The 20,066-nt window shown below is 34.7% G+C and overlaps 1 protein-coding gene across 1 annotated transcript in view; it reads right to left on the bottom strand.

Moving 5' to 3' along the window:
- Positions 1–1,280: 1,280 nt before the first annotated feature.
- The window catches only part of LOC149409923 (uncharacterized), a 135,617-nt gene continuing 116,831 nt past the window's right edge, over positions 1,281–20,066 (bottom strand). Inside the window, exons 9-10 of the mRNA XM_089649103.1 lie at positions 17,435–17,728; positions 1,281–1,402 (exon numbers count right to left, since the gene is read on the bottom strand). Coding sequence (XP_089505229.1) covers positions 1,281–1,402; positions 17,435–17,728 — 416 coding nt within the window. The remainder of the gene's footprint in view (positions 1,403–17,434; positions 17,729–20,066) is intronic.

Here is a 20,066-nt window from a genome sequence, read left to right as displayed (position 1 = left end):
CAATAAATATATGCACAATAAATTTCTTATCCAAATGGGATTTGGCTTGGTTGGTAGAGTTTTTGAAGTTTCGGATTGATTTTTTGTTGGATGTAGTCAAATCAAAATTACCCGAAAACCTTTTCGATTTTCAACGCCATTTAGATATATTTTTGATTAAGCTAAATTTTCGTTCTGCGGCCTCATTTTGAGATGTTAGTTATTAGTAAACTAATCTGTTAAAGTTTGCTTTTTTTCATTATTTCTGTCTTTCACCCTTCAAGGGTGTTCTTGGCCATCATTTAAAATTTTTGAGAAATGAAAGGTGAATTTATATATTAATTTTATTTAAATAGGCAAATTTCAAAATTATAATGAAAATTGGAGTCGAGTTCAGACTTAGAAGAGATGAGATATTGAATGGAGGGGAGGCAATTTTAGATAAGGCTTGATAGAAGAGAGTATATTTGTTTAGAGAGGGACAACCAAAAAATATGTGATCTAAAGTTGCCACTTCTAGACCACAGAATGTACAATCTGGGGAGTCAAGGACGTGAATTTTAAAAAGGTGGGAAGGAACGGAACAATGTCCGATCCTCATTCGAAAGAGTGAAGAAATTTATTTTTTGGAAAAATGAGGGAATTGCTGAAACCACGGCTTTGATGGAATAGTCCTTTGTATTGAGGCATAGCAGGCTCCCTTGGATTGACTAGCAATGTGCCAATACTCCGACCAAACATTGCGGGATCTATCTTTGATGATGGAAAAAATGTCAGATAGGGGAATGTGGTTTACGAGGGTAACAACAGGGTTGGACGCTCCTTGTTTTGCCAAGGCATCCGCAATATCATTACCCATGATACCAACATGTCCAGGAATCCAAATCAGAGTTACAGTTTTACCAGAGCTTTGAATGGAGGCTATCATCTCTCGAATAAGGCATACAAAGTGATCATCAGGATGAAGAAGAGGACTGGATTTAAGTTTTTGGAGGGAACTGAGAGAGTCAGAGAGAACGAGGGAATGTTCAAAATTATTTTTGCTTGATTGACTAAAAACTGATTTCAACTCGTTTTTAACAAACAATGTTATAATTTGTAATTTGTAACAATACCACAAATTTAGTCAACCATTTTTGAGTTATAGTGATAACTGAACACGAATCCTTATTATTTTTTTGAATTTTTCATGATCAAATCAGTGGTTACTGCTGTGGAGGGCCGCACAATTTTTTCTTTTAGTTTTAAATACTAAATTGATTCTTATATGATAGAATTAAAATAATAATCAGTGTGGTAACTCACCACTTGGACAGTAAGGGACCCGCCGGGGGCGCGTAAGCCGAATGTCCATAGGGCGCGCTGGAGTACTGCCCACTGTACGGGGAACTATATCCAAACTCTGACCCGCCACTGGCTCCCCCTGAAAATAAAATAAAAGCTTTATTAGTTATATTACAGATGACAGTTGATAGATGACAGATGACAGATGACAGCTGACAGATGACAGCTGACAGATGACAGGTGACAGATGACAGATGATCCTTGAAAGATGACAGGTGACAGATGAATGATGATACTTGACAGATGAAAAATGACAGATGAAAGATGACAGATGAAAGATGACAAATGAAATATGACATTTGAAAGATGACAGATGAAAGATGACAGATGAAAGATGACAGATGGAAGATGACAATATGAAAGATGACAGGTGACAGATGAATGATGACAGATGATACTTGAGATATGACAGCTGACAGATGACTGATAAGAGATGACAGATGACAGATGACAGGTGACAGGTAACAGGTGACAGACGATACTTGAAAGATGACAGGTGACAGATGAATGATGACAGATGACATATAATACTTGACAGATTAAAGATGACAGGTGACAGATGAATTATGACAGATGATACTTGAGAGATGACAGATGACAGAGGATTTAGCCGTCTTCCCAAGGGAGTGGAGTAAACCGCGCTAACAACTGCACCAAATCCTGATTGGGTAGGACTGACATTTATTTTGTATTTCGTAAATAAATCTGCTGTAATATCATACAATTTCAGAGAAATGCGTATGTCCGCGTACGTGTACGTAATTGCCTGCAAGTTAATAAAATGCATTGTCATCAAGAACGAGATTATCTACGGAGTTTCAGCTTGATCTGATGTCGGGTGGTGTATTAAATGAACAGATTATGTGCTTCGTAGTGAGTATTAACTAAATTACATAAATAATGTAGAACAAAATCTATGCGTTTTGATAGACGTATGAACTACTGAAACCCAAGCTAAAAATAAAAGATTTCCGCTGTAATATAACATAAAGCAGACTTTTATTACCGATTAACCATCTCCATTTAACATTAAATGCAGTGGAGTACCTTCTAAATGCGGGAGGCCGGGGCAAATTAGTACAGCGCAGGGCGATACGGCACAGGGGGTGAGTGGGTGAAGGGCGGGGCGTAAGTGAATTCACGTTTTGCGTTTGATGTGGAAACCGCCAGGCGGCGCTATACACACAATATACTCAGTTACTACACGAATGTGAACACGCTTTGTTTTTGGGCGGTGGGAGAGTAGGGGTAAAATGGCACAAGGGGGCAAATGGAACGGCGGGGTAAAATGGAAAACAGGAGTGAAATGAAGAGATTATAGAATCGTAGATATTTCAGATCAAAGTTATTGAATAAAGCAAACAACAATGTGTTTCAGAATGGATACAATTGACAGCTGTCATGTTGTGACGACGACTAGCGCTATGGGTGTCGTTTCTGGGAACTAATTTACTTCTGGAAAAAGCGATAGGTGTAGTTTTTAAGTCTCCGGCGTTGCCCGGGCTTTACAGCAGTGTGTAAAACTTCATCAAGATGTGTCAAAAGTCTGTTCTAAGGGATAGGAATTGGATAGGTGTTGTTTTTCCAAATCTCGTGTAGGTAGTCACCTTTCTTTTGTTTTTTAGAGCTAAAAATTTCATAGATCTGGGAATAAAACTGTAGATATAGATACATTGAATCTAGGATTAGATAGAAATGAAAATCTGTGCGTAAGTACTCAGTACCATAAAAACGTCAATTATAAAAATAAGTTATTTTTATTCGTGCCCTTTTTAGTTACTTCGCCATGGAGGGAAAGTGGTGTGAGGGAGGGAGGTTCGAGTAAAGAAGGGTGGTTAGTATGGGGAAAGGAGAAGAGAATGGGGAAGGAGGGACTGCTGGACGTAAAAGGTCACGAGGAAGCAACTAATGCACATCAAACAAACTTTTTCAAAATTCATTCATTTAATGTATGGACGCCATTTGGAACACCCCTTTAGTTACTTACGCCTTATAATGTTTTTTCCCGTTTAAAGTTGGAGAAATACCAGAAGAAGACATAAACCGTGTTCCAGGCTCATACCGCGAAATATTGGGTGGTAAGCTAAGAAAAAAATGAAGTTTTTTAAAGAAAGAAATTTTATCAAAAAAAATAATCATAAAAATTGTCCAGTGAAAACGTAGCTTTACTTTTGCAAGTCAGGCACGTGTTAGAGTGAAAAAAATGGCAACCCTTAAATTTCAAATCTTAAATAGAACAGCTGACCGAGAGCGAAGAAATAATACTTATAAAGGAGTGTTTATATGAGTGCTTTGTAAACCACCACAAAAATGTTAATTTATCATAATTTTTGATCGGGCACTAATGAAAAAAAAATCTACATTTTTTTAGTTTTTTATGATTTTTTTGTATATATAAAAAGACTGGATACTGGAGCCAGTGAGACGAAGTCATCCCCAATTGGGGTTTGTTGTGAGGCTAAAGGTAGTGGGGAGGGGAAGGAGATGGGAAAGAGGAAGGTGTCAATTCGTTTCAATATTCTACTCCCAAAGTTTCACAGTATCAACACTGAGCACAGTGTATATAGAAACGGATAATTTTTATTATTTAGTTTGATTAAACAATAAATTGTTAAAAAAAAAAAAAAATTGTAAAATGGTAATAGACAGGTACAATGTTATTTAAACGGTGATTGATATAAACTGGATGTTAAACATTTGTTGTAGGTATATATTATTTTGCAACACACATCCCGTATAGTCCCGTAGCCTTGGTTACCCGACTTTCCCCCACAAGAGGCATTAGTGCTGTCTACGTTTCAAACATTTTTTTTAGGGTGACAATTTTTTGATGATCTGGTATTTGATTTTTATATGCCGTCTTTTCTCTAGCCACAAGTCTGTGAATTACAGAAAACTATTGTGATATAAATCATCAGATGTATAGATAGTTCAAAAAAGTTTCCATGTAACGCAGTAATTGTAAAGAATTCTTGCAGAAGTACAATTGTTGGCTGGGCTCTATTCTGCTCTAAGGGATGGGCAAAAAGGATGTGGGTGGTTTTCAGAATTATTACGTAAACAGTGACCTTTCTCTGGTTTAGAAGATCAGCTGTGCAAAATTTGATCAATCTCGAAATAAAATTGTAGATTTGTATAAGAAACAAAGCCACGCTGTCCGCGATAATTTTATTTTCGTATACAAGTATATTGTATTTTGTTATAAAATTTATATAAATTTATATATTGTTATGAATAAATAAACAGTCACACGTTTTGATATTCAATCGTAAAAGATCAATGGTTTCGTTGCTTGTGTGGCACGTAGCGCCGTCTTGTTGAAAGTAAACGTTGTCCAGACCAATACCATCCAATTCCGACCATAAAAATCACTATTCATCTCTCGATAGCGCAATCCATTCACCATAACTGTTGCTCCAGCCTCATTTTCGAAAAAGTAAAGTCCAATGACTCCGCCGGACCATAAACCGCACCAAACAGTCACACGTTGAGGATAAAGAGGCTTTTAAACAATAACTCTTGGGTTTTTCGAGCCCCAGATGCGACAATTTTGCTTGTTGACGAAGCCACCGAGGTGAAAATGGGCCTCATCACTCAAGATGATTTGCATTTGATTCACTCAAGTGAATTTTAATAATTTCAATGCGTTGTTGAAGCGTGTATCGTTCCATTTTTATTAATGGCGTAGTTTCTACTTGTCAAAAAATGACAGCTTCAAAAGTAACATCTACCGAAATAGCGAGCCATTCAAAATAACACCTCTTATTGGAAAACTCTGTATAACTGGCTCCAGAAGGTTGGAACTCTTGTGCGTTACTCAAATTTAAAAAAATGTATAATATATAGTCTTTTTAAATAATGTTATTTTTTACTTTTTTAAATTGTATTTAAAGTTGTCCCAATAAAACATAATGATCGTTCTTCCTATTGGTAACCTCTCTACAACAAACCAGTCCACTACATCCCACTGTCTGATTGCATTTCACATGCGGGAATTCAAATTAAATTCAAAATAGAGCCGTATATTCGATAGTGGATAGTGGCCAGGGTCCTCGCTTGAGGTCTATCATATTTCGTTCGTTTATCCGTATTTGTTATAATAAATACCAAAAAAATTAGGTTATTTATGCTTTTTGTTTTATATTCGATGTTATGTCTGATTGATTGGTTGATATTTCAAACGCGTAAATTCTACATAAATCAACAGGTTAAATAAAGTATATGAAACCAATTGTGACCATAACTACAAGTGATAACGAATAAAATGTTATCAAACACACTAATTTCGGTTGTCTGTCTGTGACTGTGACCTTGGTTCAATGAACTCAAATTTATTTAGAATTTATTGTATCATTAATTGGAACTGATTATGTCAGACATCGAGACATACCTGGAATATAACATGTTTACAGAAAAAAATATTTTAATTGTCTAACTAAATAACCATCACTCCGTTTCCCCGCAGGGGTAGGCAGAGAGGACGGACCGTCAAACAACTCGGTCTTGTCACACACTTCTTGCCTCATTCACATTCACACATCGTCTCATACATACTCTTTTATTATTCTGACTCTTGACATGGCCCGACTCAAGTATCTGATTCTCTTGGATGTGCCGTGTGTTCCTCGGGCGTCCCCGACTTCTGCTACCATCCACATTTGCATCATATATTCTCTTTACACTCCTTTCTTCGCTCATTCGCTCCCAAACCATCTAAGCCTCCCTTTCTTGATCTTACTCACTACGTTTACATCAGCCTTGCACTCTTTGCGGATCTCCACATTTCTCACACGATCACACATGGTTTTACCACATATACGCCTTAGAGATCTCATTTCTACAGCATTCAGTCTACTTTCATCCTTTCTATGCCAGTTTCATGCCTCACTTCCATACATCAGGGTAGGTACCAGCACTCCATTGCGGACTGCTAGCTTCGCTTCTTTGGACAATTTTTTGCTAGCGCCAACTGCGTTCAGTCCTCAATTAATGGATTTACTTGCGTTTAACCTTCTTATTTTCATTTATTTTAAAATTGGGACTGATTTGTCAAGAATTCATACTATCTTAGAGCTAGTTATCAAATAAGAAACGTTAGTTTGCTTGGTAAATATACGTGTAACTTCCACGACGCAAGAAATCACCGTCAGAGATTTTTCACAATTTCAGAAAACAGATTTTCAACTTTACATTTAAGAATAATATAAACCGCAAGCTTTTCCAAAAGGGGATCCCCTCCTTATCGTGTGACAGGCCGTTCTAAATTCAAAAATCTCTTGTCTTATTTTAGATTGGTTTCCGCATCCGGCGCGAGTCAAAAAGCCCGGGAAAATCCGGCGCAAAATGCAAGGGATTTACCAAAAGCTACTAGCTACTGTCACCCCCGCTTCGTATTAAATTTTATTTTTATCTGCTGGAATATGTTTCCAAAATGAACTCGCTACTTTATGGCAAGACGCGGTTGATGTACTTTATCTAAGTTTGTTTTAAAATGGATATTGGTTCATAATGCTTGGCTTAATTCTACTCGATGGCAGAGACTTAAACAAAATTTCAACATTAAAAATCTTTTTTTATTTCGAAGTCTCCGATTCCAAAAAAAAAAATCAGTAAAAATTCGTATAAGATATATTAAGGCGATGCACTACGTCGTGTAATATTTTAAATTGAGCCGCTATCAATAACAACCCTTACGTAGATGGCGATAAGGTTTAAATTCCCGCTTAACACCATCCGCCTGTTTTGATTTATGCAAGAAAAAACATGGCCAAAAAGTGTCCTTTATTTTATTTTGTGGATGTTCAGGCATAAGTATTTAATATTTTTCCGATCGTTTTATAAATAACTTAATTTGCCACATTATACAATAAAATCATAACCGAAAATGGGTTCTTAAGTAGGAGATTTTGAACTTTAAAGCAGTTTTCATGGGCCTTATACATTATTTTTTTCTAGGCTTGTAAAAAGACTTATCTAAAAAATACTCGATTATTTCAAAGGTCAAAATGTATTCTACTCGCAGTATTTAATTAAAGCATCTGAAACATTTCTAGGTGACCAAATTTTCAAACCAAAAACACATGATTTTGCATTACTACGTATGGCATTGCCTTAAACGATAAATTAGAACAACTTGATGAAATGATAAAATTATTAATACTCTGGATAGAAGACTTGTTTCCGAATTGAATTTTATTCAAAATAAAATTGTTAAAACCATTAAAGACAGCCCTGATTTACTCCGCATAATTCCCTTATATACAACTATAATATCAGGACCGAGTCATTTATATACTCGCTGGATTGCATGCAGTTGGCAATTCTCAGAAATAGTAGACGTGTGTTCAAATTGAAGGAAAATAGTTACAAGAAGGCTATAATAACACAACTATTAAATGATAATTAACGTAAGCATAATACTATTTTTCTGCTTGGGACACATATATCATTTCAATAGCAAATTTTACTTCATGATTACTGTTCCACGTTATTATTTATACCAGACATGTACCCGGAGTTGCTTAGAGACATTTCTCTACTTTCTATAAATATAATATGCATGTATTTTATATATATAAACCTTGCGGAAGAAATTTTCTAAATGATTGTGAAAACCCTATCAAAATCCGTTGCGTAGTTTGAAAGAACTAAGCGCACAAATAAAGAGACGCGGATAGCGACTTTTATACTATTTGTAGATTATTCTTGGATATCGATAGATTAATTAATTAAATGATAATACCATGAAATGGAGCTATGAGAATTACACTGAAGAAAAAAAGAAACACGAAAATTAAGGAAATGTTGAAGGAATTAAATGTATTGTTATTTAAAAAAAATATTTAATTTAATGCTTTATTTTTAATCTGCAAAATAATTAATGGCCGTCAAATTAATTTTAAAAAAAATAATTGAAAACCTGCTACACAAACACACGCATAACGCCGAATCGTAAAAAAATAAGTCACTATCTCAATTACAATTACTTTTACAAATTTTATTCAGGCAGGCAGGAAGGTTGGAAGGTAAGAAAATCCAAATAAACCCAAAGATTTCACCTTTAAAACGGCCACCATTTTGAAACGGCAATGGAACGCACACACAAAATTACAGACAGAAGAAATGCAAAAAAGTTAGAGTTAAAACATGAATTCGCTTTGCTCGCGCTTTGTCATAAAAAATATATATTTTGTTGTTTTATTTGAAAATTGTGAAAGTTCGGAAAGTCACTGAAATGCTTGGGAAACTCTGCTTTTCAGAATTCGTCACCAAGGCAACGGAGTTTAAGGGAGGGGGGTAGCTCCAACCAATCAGATGCCGCCATTCTGGTTTCCATAGCATCCCAGCTGCGAAGGGGACAGCTAGAGAGAGAAAAGCACAAGAGAGAAAGAGAGAAGAAAAGTTTCAAGCAAAATTGTACTAAAGTCAACCAATTAATATAAAATATGACTTTATATGAAACTCCGCAGTTATATGAAGGAATATTATCATTGTTTGTATGGAGGGACATAGAATAAAAATTCTCGAGTATTTTAGCAGTTTTGTTGTTGAATGATAAATTATTGTAGGGAATATTGACTACATTTCAGTTTATAGGAAGCAAATTTATATTTGGGATTGAAAACATGTAATTTCAAAAAATCATGTTTGTTCGTTGCTCTTAATTGAGGAAGAATCATTTACGAAAGTATTGAGGTAAGGACAAAGATAAAGCGCTAATACGATTTTGTCAGAATCCGTCATCTATGGTCAGTTAATGATATTTGCGAGCACGACCAAAATATGATTACGACAGCCGGTAGACAAAATCCGCTACTTTTTAATACGCGGCCTCCAAGCTGTCAATATGAACACATTTTTGGATAGTGTCGTTGGGGTGAACTAAGTAAGCTCTTAGAACTGAAAGAAATCGTATACACATTCCATAGACTTAATCTAAGACGCGATAAATTTGTTTCAATACGTATCCAGAAACACAAGTTTTTATTTGGACGAATTAACTCTCTTTTAGTGTCAAAAAGTACACGCGGACTGCCAAAGTGTATTAAAGTTATTATTTAAATTCGACATTGTCATTTTATTAGTATTTTTAACTTCAGACAGATGTTCCTGTGTGGCCCGCGTATGTCAATTTACACTATCAATATCAGTTTGGATGTCAATAGTGCGACCGTGCTTGAGAAATTGGTATAAAATATTCGATAATTACGTGTATCAATCGGATATTGTAAAGTTATTGATTTCACTGTTCAACATATTATCTGTATATTTTCTATGAAAGTCACCAAACACGGCTGAGCCATTGAAAGCAATGTTCCGATTCAAAATGGTGGTCTTTCACCATGGCAATACTTACAGTATCTAGCACAATGGAAATATACTACATATATTATTTTGAATTAATTCATTGTGTAATAAAATAAATCATATTAAATTGACCTACGAATTCGTAGCTAAGGATTGTAATCACAGCTGTTAAGCTAAATTGATCAAGACATCGATAAAATATCGCATATTATGAGAGCAGTTGAAGAATTGACTGAAAAACGTATGTGTAAAATCTATATACAGGGTGTATCGGCACGTACCCGACAAACTTTAACCAGCTATTCCTTAGCACATTTGGAGTAAAAAATGTTATGGGCACTTAGCTGTCCGGTAACATTTTTTTTTTAATAAAAAAATTATTATTCATATTTTCACCACATGTCATCAATGTTTTATCTTTTGTCAAAGTTTGAAAACCCGTCTGGCAATATTTTGTTCGAGTTTCGTTGAATAATGTACGTGCGTACCTACGTTGGCGCGCTTTTACAATCACAACGAAATGGCACAGCACCATTCGTCTCATTTTTAACTATTATTATTTAGTGTGTACAAAAGAGCGAGGACACTTTTTGACGCACTTGCTAATAACAGCTGTTGAACGCGAGAAACAAGGCAAATGACAGTGACGGAGTGTGGATTTTTTATTTTTTTTTTTATGGAAAAAAAATGTTACCGGACAGCAAAGCGCCCATAACATTTTTTACTCCAAATGTGCTAAGGAATAGCTGGTTAAAGTTTGTCGGGTACGTGCCGATACACCCTGTATATATAAATAAAATCTATCGTTTGTTAAAAATCTTAAATCTCCAAAAGTTCTTCACAGATTACTTTGAAATTTTTACACAACTTTGCATTCAAATATGTGTGTGTTTTTATATTATACAGATGATTTACTTATATTATATAGATGTCAATTGTGACAGGAGAAAACATGGTTTTTAGAAAAAACAGCGTAATCTGTTGGAAAATCATGTTTTTTAAACAGCGCCATCTATTTGACGTAAAAGCAGCACGCGCTATTGTTTTTCTATCTGCACAGACAAACTGAGTTACAGCAATGCGTGGCGGGGTACAGCTAGTTTGCTAATAATTATTATTGTACCTACTTGTTTAATTTAATATACATTGTTATTAGACAGTACTAAGTGCCATACGAATAGGCTCTATTAGCCCGATTAGTCCTAAAGCCTCCAGATCTGATGTAAGCGAGAGCTTATATCGCCTACTCGCTTATATCGCCTCCCCATTTATATCGCCTCCCCTGTTAGAACGCTGAGCCATGACCGCAAAACATGCAGCACGAGTGGCTTAGTGGTAGAGGTTCGCACCTATGCATATTTCACACTACAGGGTGATTGTAAAATCTACCATAAATTATTAATCATTTAATTTTTTAAAAATAATTTTATGAGTAAAACCTCAATTTGTAATATTTAAATTTTGAAATAAAAGCGATTTTGCCTTGGTAAAATATATATATATATATAGATACAGGGTAATTAAAAATGAAATAAAAACAAAATAAAAAACTGTTACGCCACTACTTCGTTATAATATGCGTTGCTAAAGTGTTTAAGGCGATGCACTACGTCGTGTAATATTTTAAATCGAGCCGTTATCAATAACACCCCTTACGTAGATGGCGATAAGGTTTGAATTCGCGCTTAACACTATCCGCCTGTTTTGATTTAAGCAAGAAAAAAACATGGCCAAAAGGTGCCTTTTATTTAATTTTGTGGATGTTCAGGAATAAATATTAAATTTTTTTCGGATCATTTTATAAATAACTTAATTTGCCACATTATACAATAAAATCATAACCGAAAATGGGTTCGTAAGTAGGAGATTTCGAACTTTAAAGCAGTTTTCATACGCCTTATACTTTATTTTTTTTCTGGGCTTATAAAAAGACTCTTCTTTCTGGGCTTATAAAAATACTCGATTATTTCAAATGCCAAGATGTATTCTACTCGCAGTATTTAATTAAAGCATCTGAAACATTTCTAGGCGACCAAATTTTCAAACCAAAAACACATGATTTTGCATTACTACATATGGCATCGCCTTAATTGTTTTTTTTTTATCAATTATTTTTCAAACACCCTGTAGATATTGTAGGTACAAATACAACAATCATAATATAGCAGCTTGAGGGACCGCCATAGACATTACCACCGACGTTCTAGCACAGACAATATAATATGTAAACCCGGCGCACACCCTGTGGGCATAGATAATTCGGTTAGCTAGAGCCAATTTGTCTATGGTTTGACTCTATGGTTTCAAACACAGCACAGCGCTTTGATGTTGCACTTTCAAACGTACATTGAATTATAATATAAGAGATGGACCTTCTGCTTTGAAAAAACATAAAAAAAACAAATTTCGCACTCAGTTAGGAATTCAGGCACTTTTCTGAAACTTTTTTTTGGTAAATTGTTATTTTTTATTAAACACATATTTTAAACCTGAAAAACGGTATAATCTTAAGCGATTTTGTGTCGTGAAGGTGCATGACGTCAGATGTACTTAAATCAGTTGACATTCTGACTGTTGTAACTAGTAGCGTGGGTTTCGATGACGTCATGATCATGCGACGGCTATTTGTCAAGTTCTGTCTAACATAACAATAGACCGCAACTACGACACCCATACTAAATGAACTCGAAATCATAACGACGTAAGTGAGGAAGGCGTGTACAAAAATATACGACGCACTACCTCGGCGTATTGCACGGACCTACGGTCGAATTTTCCCTATCAAATAAACTGAAATAAATTTGGAATCGAAACGACGTAAGTGAAGAAGTCGTGTTAAAAATATTCGGAACGCGGCCAGGCGTATTGGACGGACCTACGGTCGAATTTGCACTAGCAGGCATAATATAATGACATTTTGATGAACAAATTAAGGCGATGCACTACGTCGTGTGATATTTTAAATTGAGCCGCTATCAATAATAACCCTTACGTAGATGGCGATAAAGTTTAAATTCCCGCTTAACACCATCCGCCTGTTTTGATTTATGCAAAAACAAAACATGGCCAAAAAGTGCCTTTTATTTTATTTTGTGGATGTTCAGGCATAAATATTAAATTTTTATTTGATCATTTTATAAATAACTTAATTTTCCAAATTATTCAATAAAATGATAACAGAAAATGGGTTCGTAAGTAGGAGATTTTGAACTTTAAAGCAGTTTTCATAGGCCTATACATTATTTTTTTCTGGGCTTATAAAAAGACTTATCTAAAAAATACTCGATTAGTTCTACTTGCAGTATTTAATTAAAACATCTGAAACATTTCTAGGCGACCAAATTTTTAAACCAAAAACACATGATTTTGCATTACTACGTATGGCATCGCCTTAATAGAATATTCGATGTTTTAATTGAATCCCTCGGAAAGTTACTGATTCATCGCCTAAAAAAATGAAATTTGGGTTTAAACGCTAATTTTATAGTTAAAAAACGATTCGAATCGTTTTACGTAAAATATTTGAATGACGATGTACTGTTTTTATTAATCTTAAATATAAATAGTCTACATCGGTCTTAAATAAGATATTATCCGTACAAATTCGTTGGAAATAATTATTATTTGAGTAGAGTGGAGTCTTTTCGCCTTAAATGAATAAGGATAGATTTATGTTTTTTAAGTCTTTTCGATAACTACGCCAATTGTGTTTGTACGACGTTGTAAGATGGTCCTAAATGGTAAATGTAACTGACGTTTTGATCGTAAACCGCATAAGAGTCCCAACCATCTATGAGACTATGGCATTCCCAATTGGGGTATTTTGAGAGGCTAAAGGTAGTGGTGAGGGAAGCAGGTGGGGGAGAGGAAGGTGGAAAAGTTCTTGGCTATTCAGATCTGGTCACCAAACACTATTATTATTATTATTTTTTTAAACTTCCGATTTAGTTGTCCGGGTTAAGTCTTCCCCAAAGGAAAAACTTAACCCTTCCACTCACTTTTCCACAAATGATCATCTAGTCAATCAACATTATGTAAGTGCATTATATAAGCAAAATAAATAAAAAACAATACAAGAACAACACGTCAAATCACCAGAGATCAAATGGGAAAATAATTCACCGTCTCCAGATATTTTCATATCAGAGGGTTCGGCTCGGTAGAACTTCTAACAGGGCCTATAAATCCTACTGATCCCTCAACATAAATATTTAAAAAATCTTTTGTTATCCTACATGTATTAAAAATGACCGACTTTTGCATCTTTATATATAATTTTTTTGATAGATCTAATACGCCTAAATTTTTAATTAGAGAGCTAGGTATAATGCCAGTAGCCGAAATAACGAATGGTAATATTTTTATAGTCTGAGAATGCCAAATTCTTTTTATTTCATTTCCTAAATCTGTGTATTTTCTTATTTTTTCACTAACAGATTTTTGAATATTACAGGAATTTGGAATAGCGACATCAATGATATAAGTTATTTTTTTAATTTTGTCATGTAAAACTATATCGGGTCTATTATGACTAATCGCTCGGTCTGTTAGTATAGTTTTATCATAATATATTTTATAAAATTCGTTTTCTAAAAATGAATTTGGTTCGTATTCATAATATGGTACTACATTACGGCAGTCAATCAAGTTATGTTTAATTACCAAATTTTGGTGAATTATTTTTAAAACTTGATTGTGCCTAAATGTATACTCGGACGGTGCTAATATAGAACATCCCGATATAATATGTTCTATAGTTTCCGGAAAAGCCAAACATTTTCTACACAAATCATCAATTTGATTTGTATCTTTGATTATATGCTTTCTATAATTTTTAATTAACTATAATTACTATTATTTGTCTACGATAATTTTCTTTGTGATCATTTTACTTATAACCAAATGAAATCACTTATTTGATTTGGTGTCACTTTTGGTAATCAAAATACCACTCTTGCGTATTCCCTGTCGATGCATCAGGACATTTTCAATTAATTATGATGGCTATCGGTTTGCGTAATGCAAGTGAAAGCAAATTCAGTCATTAATATTATGCATAGCCATCTGATGCTGAATTCTAATCATCTAAATTAATATGGAGATTTTGGGATAATGTAAGCATGTTCTATGCGTACATATATAATAATTAGTGGTGTTACGATTCTTAATTTGAAGGTTAAGATTATATACTATACAAGAAACTAAAAAAAAAATTTGTTGAAAAAGATTTTTAACAGAATTTATAACTATCTGTGCCACGTCACGAGTTGCTGTGGCTCGATCTGTCTGTGTAGATCAATTGTCGCTGACATCGCCATCTGCATTTACGTCCAGCAGATGGCGCTGTTTTTCATAAAAAGCGTGTTTGTCCAACAGATGGCGCTGTTTTTCATAAAAAGCGTGTTTGTCCAACAGATGGCGCTGTTTTTCATAAAAAGCGTGTTTGTCCAGCAGATGGCGCTGTTTTTCATAAAAAGCGTGTTTGTCCAACAGATGGCGCTGTTTTTCATAAAAAGCGTGTTTGTCCAACAGATGGCGCTGTTTTTCATAAAAAAGCGTGTTTGTCCAGCAGATGGCGCTGTTTTTCATAAAAAGCGTGTTTGTCCAACAGATGGCGCTGTTTTTCATAAAAAGCGTGTTTGTCCAACAGATGGCGCTGTTTTTCATAAAAAGCGTGTTTGTCCAGCAGATGGCGCTGTTTTTCATAAAAAGCGTGTTTGTCCAACAGATGGCGCTGTTTTTCATAAAAAGCGTGTTTGTCAAACAGATGGCGCTGTTTTTCATAAAAAGCGTGTTTGTCCAACAGATGGCGCTGTTTTTCATAAAAAGCGTGTTTGTCCAACAGATGGCGCTGTTTTTCATAAAAAGCATGTTTGTCCAACAGATGGCGCAGTTTTTCATCAAAAACATGTTTGTCCAACAGATTGCTTTATGAAACAAAAGGTTCCGAGCGCAACTTGAAAATGAAACTTTGTGATTTTTTCACTAACTATTTTTGTATTAAATTTAAAAAAATAAGGTAAACATATTCTTAAAATTATTTGCCTAATAAAATGCATGTATTTATAAAACTATCAGTAATTTTAGTTACAAAAACATAAAGTGATCCATCTTTATTTTTTTCTTTGCCTTAATTTTTTTTATTTTAAATTAAATAAACGTTTATTTCCAATAATACAATTTAAAAGCGTATTTTATAACATTTCAAAAACAGTCGTTTTCGGATACGTTCAGAAAAATTCTATTATTTATATTTTATTGCAAAGCGGAAATATTCCGAGCTTCTGACAGAATATGCCTGAGGTTTGAGGAGTTAAACGACTAAATTTGGAATTAACTCCTAACATTACATCGTATTACCTTGATTTTTATTAAACTCATTTGAAATAATATACTAATATTATACACATTATTTTGAGATATATTAATCACTTACATGAAAAAAATCGGAAATGGATTATTTATCCATCAGTAATAAAATATATATTATGTAATCTTTTTGATAATCAGAGATTACGATGGTAATAATTCGTGTAAACTTGCGACTTCGATGAATCACACTTGGAAAATTATCTTTTAACATCACAAAACAACAGATACATCCGTTTTCAAAATACATACAACACAAAAAAACAGAGAACCAAAACGTAACAATATGCATAAAGTATCATCGAAATGCTGTAAAGTGGAAGAATTAAAAGAAAATAGAAAAAATCTAATGGACCCATCTACGTAAAAAGAAAATAATAGAAAAATCATCATAAATAACCAAGAAAAATCTGTATAAACAAACGGAATTTTGAATTTTTAAAGAAAATTGACCTGAGATACGAATAGCTTTGATCAAGGATCAAATTTTGCTTGTCAATTGTAATCAAATATTTGGTTTAAACTCAAAATCTATCAAAATATTTAACGAGAAAAAAATACCCTGAGAAGAAAAGTGAGATATGTGGAATTGAAGTGTGATTCTTATAGAGAAACCTTTATTATGGCTTATGACATAACTCCAAACAGATGACATCACACAGGTAGTTGATGCCGCAACAAGAATTTGCTATCACAACAAGAAGATATCATAACAAAGAGTTGACCCCGCAGAAAGAAGATGATATCACAATAAAAAAATATCATAACATGGAGTTTAAGCCGCAACTAGACGATGAAATCAAAAAAGAAGATGATATCACAACAGAGAGTTGACGCCACAACAATGAGATATCATGAAACGGAGTTGACGCCGCAACATGAAGATTCTATAAAAAAAGAGATGGTATCATGACAAGGTGTTGACGCTGCAACATGAAGATGATATCACAACAGGGAGTTGACGCTGCAACATGAAGATGATATCACAACAGGGAGTTGACGCTGCAACATGAAGATGATATCACAACAGGGAGTTGACGCTGCAACATGAAGATGATATCACAACAGGGAGTTGACGCTGCAACATGAAGATGATATCACAACAGGGAGTTGACGTCGCAACAAGAAGGCATCGCAACTCGGAGTAGATGCCACACCAAGAATTCGCTACCAAAAATGGAGCTGTAATCACGAAAAAGGGTTGATGCCGTAACGAGAAGATATCACAACACCGATTTGACACCGCAACAAGAAGATGATATCGACAAAGGAGATGACATCACGACAAAGAGAAGACTTGGCAACAAAGAAGAAACAATAAAAAGTGTTCATTATTTTACATAAGACTAACAAAACATTAAAAACTTAAATCAAACCATAAAAGTATAAAAAAAATAAAACGGGTCCTTACACGTCAGCAGGGGTGGCGACTCACCAGGAGCTGCATAGTGCGCAAACCCTGGCAGCGGGTAGTGCGGGGGCGGCGGCAGTTGATGATGCTGCTGGTGTGACAGCTGGGTCAGCTGTGACAGGGTCTGCGACTGGGCCTGCTGCGACTGGGCCTGCTGCGACTGCGACTGCTGGGACTGCTGTTGCTGTTGCTGCTGGTGGGGAGGTAAAAGGAGGGGGAGGGGCGTTGGGTGGGATACTTGCTGGAGAGGGAGGAGTGGGGATGAAGGTTGGGGTGGCAGGCCAGGACTGCCAAGGGCGAAGGTGCTCTCTGCTCCACCTGGAAAAAATCATTGGCAAATGAGTTATACTGAAGTTTACATTTGGCAAATCTCGATATTATTTGACTTACTCGTACGACCAGAGAACCGATTGACAATTTCTCTTAAAACAATTCCGTAGAATTTCCTTTGCGTTGAGATTTAATATTTTAAGGTTTCATGCTGACAGAGTATCTATAGTCAATAATCTACAGTTTTATATCGAGTAATTTGATACAAAAGATGAAGACCCCATCCACGACATCGTCTTAACATAGATGGACTGTTTTCTTATGCAGATATTTTTTTAATTTTTATAATTTGTGCAATAGGTAAAAATTGACACCACGTTCAAATGAACTTGTTTTCACGAATATCTCTCTCCTTAAAACGCATTTATACGGTTCTAGAAACTTCAAATGCAAGATATTTTTAGATACTAAAAACCTAATTAATATGATATAATTACTTGAAATTTGTATAAATATAAAACCCTTTGACATAAATCAGAAAAGAAGTGATTAAAGAGTAGAATATTTATTTCAAACAAACCTTTGTTAAAATTTGCGATAGCGTTCATTAAAAAAGCACAGTAGTTTATTTAATGAGTGTCGATTTGTCTTAGGAGTGATGAGTCCCCAATTTGCACCTGGCTAAAATGTTTCCCTACTAAATAAATACCCAGGTGAACCTACCTCACCGCAATACATTTATTTTAAACGGAAATACTGGATTAATGCTTGGCAAAAGGTGATTTACCTACAATGGTAGAAGGGTCGAATCTGTTTGTTTGGAGCGAGATTTTCGCTAAAGGCAACGAATTTATCCTTGAATATCCTTTCTTGTTTGGGGTATAGCAGAGATATTATTTATATAGCTGTCGAGGTTATGTTAAACACAACACATTAAGTTTAAACTCGGTATTCCTATTGTAATCAATATAATTATTTAACTAACTAACTAAGTTTTCCCGCAGGGGTAGGCAGAGAGGACGAACCGCCAAAAAACTCGATCTTGGAACACACTTCTTGCCTCATTGTCATTCATACATTCTCTTCTAGTATTCTGATTCTGACATGGTATCGAGTATCTGATTCACTTGATCATGCCATATATTCCTTGGGCGTCCCCGATTTCTGCAACCATTCGCACTTGCATCATATATTCTCCTTACACTTCATTCTTCGCTCATTCGCTCTACATGCCCAAACCATCAAAGGGTCCCTTTCTTGATCTTACTCATTATGCTTACATCAGCCTTGCACTCTTTGCTGATTTCCACATTTCTCACACGATGATACATGGTTTTACCATGCATACATACGCCTCAGGGTTCTCATTTTAACAGCAATCTACTTTCATACTTTCTCTGCCCGTTCATGCCTCACTTCCATACATCAGGGTAGGAAAAATGATCAAATAATTATTACTATTACTATAATTATTTGATGTACGAATTAAATTTATTAAAACTCTCATATCGAAAAATTATATCCGACTTCATTTGAGTTCAAAATTCTAAATAGTTTTATTATAGACAGACTTGATTTACTTATTGAATTGCATTTACCTACGAGAGCTAGTCGTTACAAAATCATGTTTAAATCAAACATTTAAAAAAAAATTGTTTGTACCTAGAATACAGGAAGTCAGTAATAGATAAGCAGATGTGGAGGAACTATTCAACTGCATGGAATTATTAATTTAACCTGAGTCTACTTAAAAGTTTTTCATGTACTTGTATTTCTTCTTTAATGTTAAACGTGACGCTTGTCATAATCTACGTTTTCGTAGATGGCGTTAATTAATTTATTTGATTAAAATAAGCTTTTTGCAAGATATTGCTTTACAATATTAAGTTATTTGTTTGCGCCCGTACATACGCAATATGAATACATAGTTTTGTTCGTTTAAAAACTCAATTCTTTCGAGAAAGGCATACAAATACAATATTGTAATGAAAATTAATTGTTGAACAAATAATCAATTGTCAATGTAAATTGGATAAATAATATATTTTTATTCAAATTGGTAGGAGTTCCATTACATTTCTAGAAATTTACCGTTCATTGGGCGTAAAAATACAACGGTAAACTCTACTTATCTCAATAATTATACCATTGTTTTTATCACGCCGCCAAGTTCAAAACCAATTTGCGACCTCAGCCAGGACAACTACCTTATTATGTGGTATTACTTCAGCCACTTGAACCCAGATGTCGTGTCGTCCTAGACCTTCAAATCACTTCACAGCTGATAAATGCAGTTCTTGGGAGCACGACGGAATACCGCAAGGCTTTGCATAAGTACCTTACTTATTTCGACTTGTTTATTATGAATTTTAGATAGGATAGGCAT

This window comes from Hesperophylax consimilis, chromosome 29, assembly GCF_061612785.1.
Source record: "Hesperophylax consimilis isolate HC1 chromosome 29, BYU_Hcon_1.0, whole genome shotgun sequence".
NCBI lineage: Eukaryota > Metazoa > Arthropoda > Insecta > Trichoptera > Limnephilidae > Hesperophylax > Hesperophylax consimilis.
This window is presented reverse-complemented; position numbering and strand designations above follow the sequence as displayed.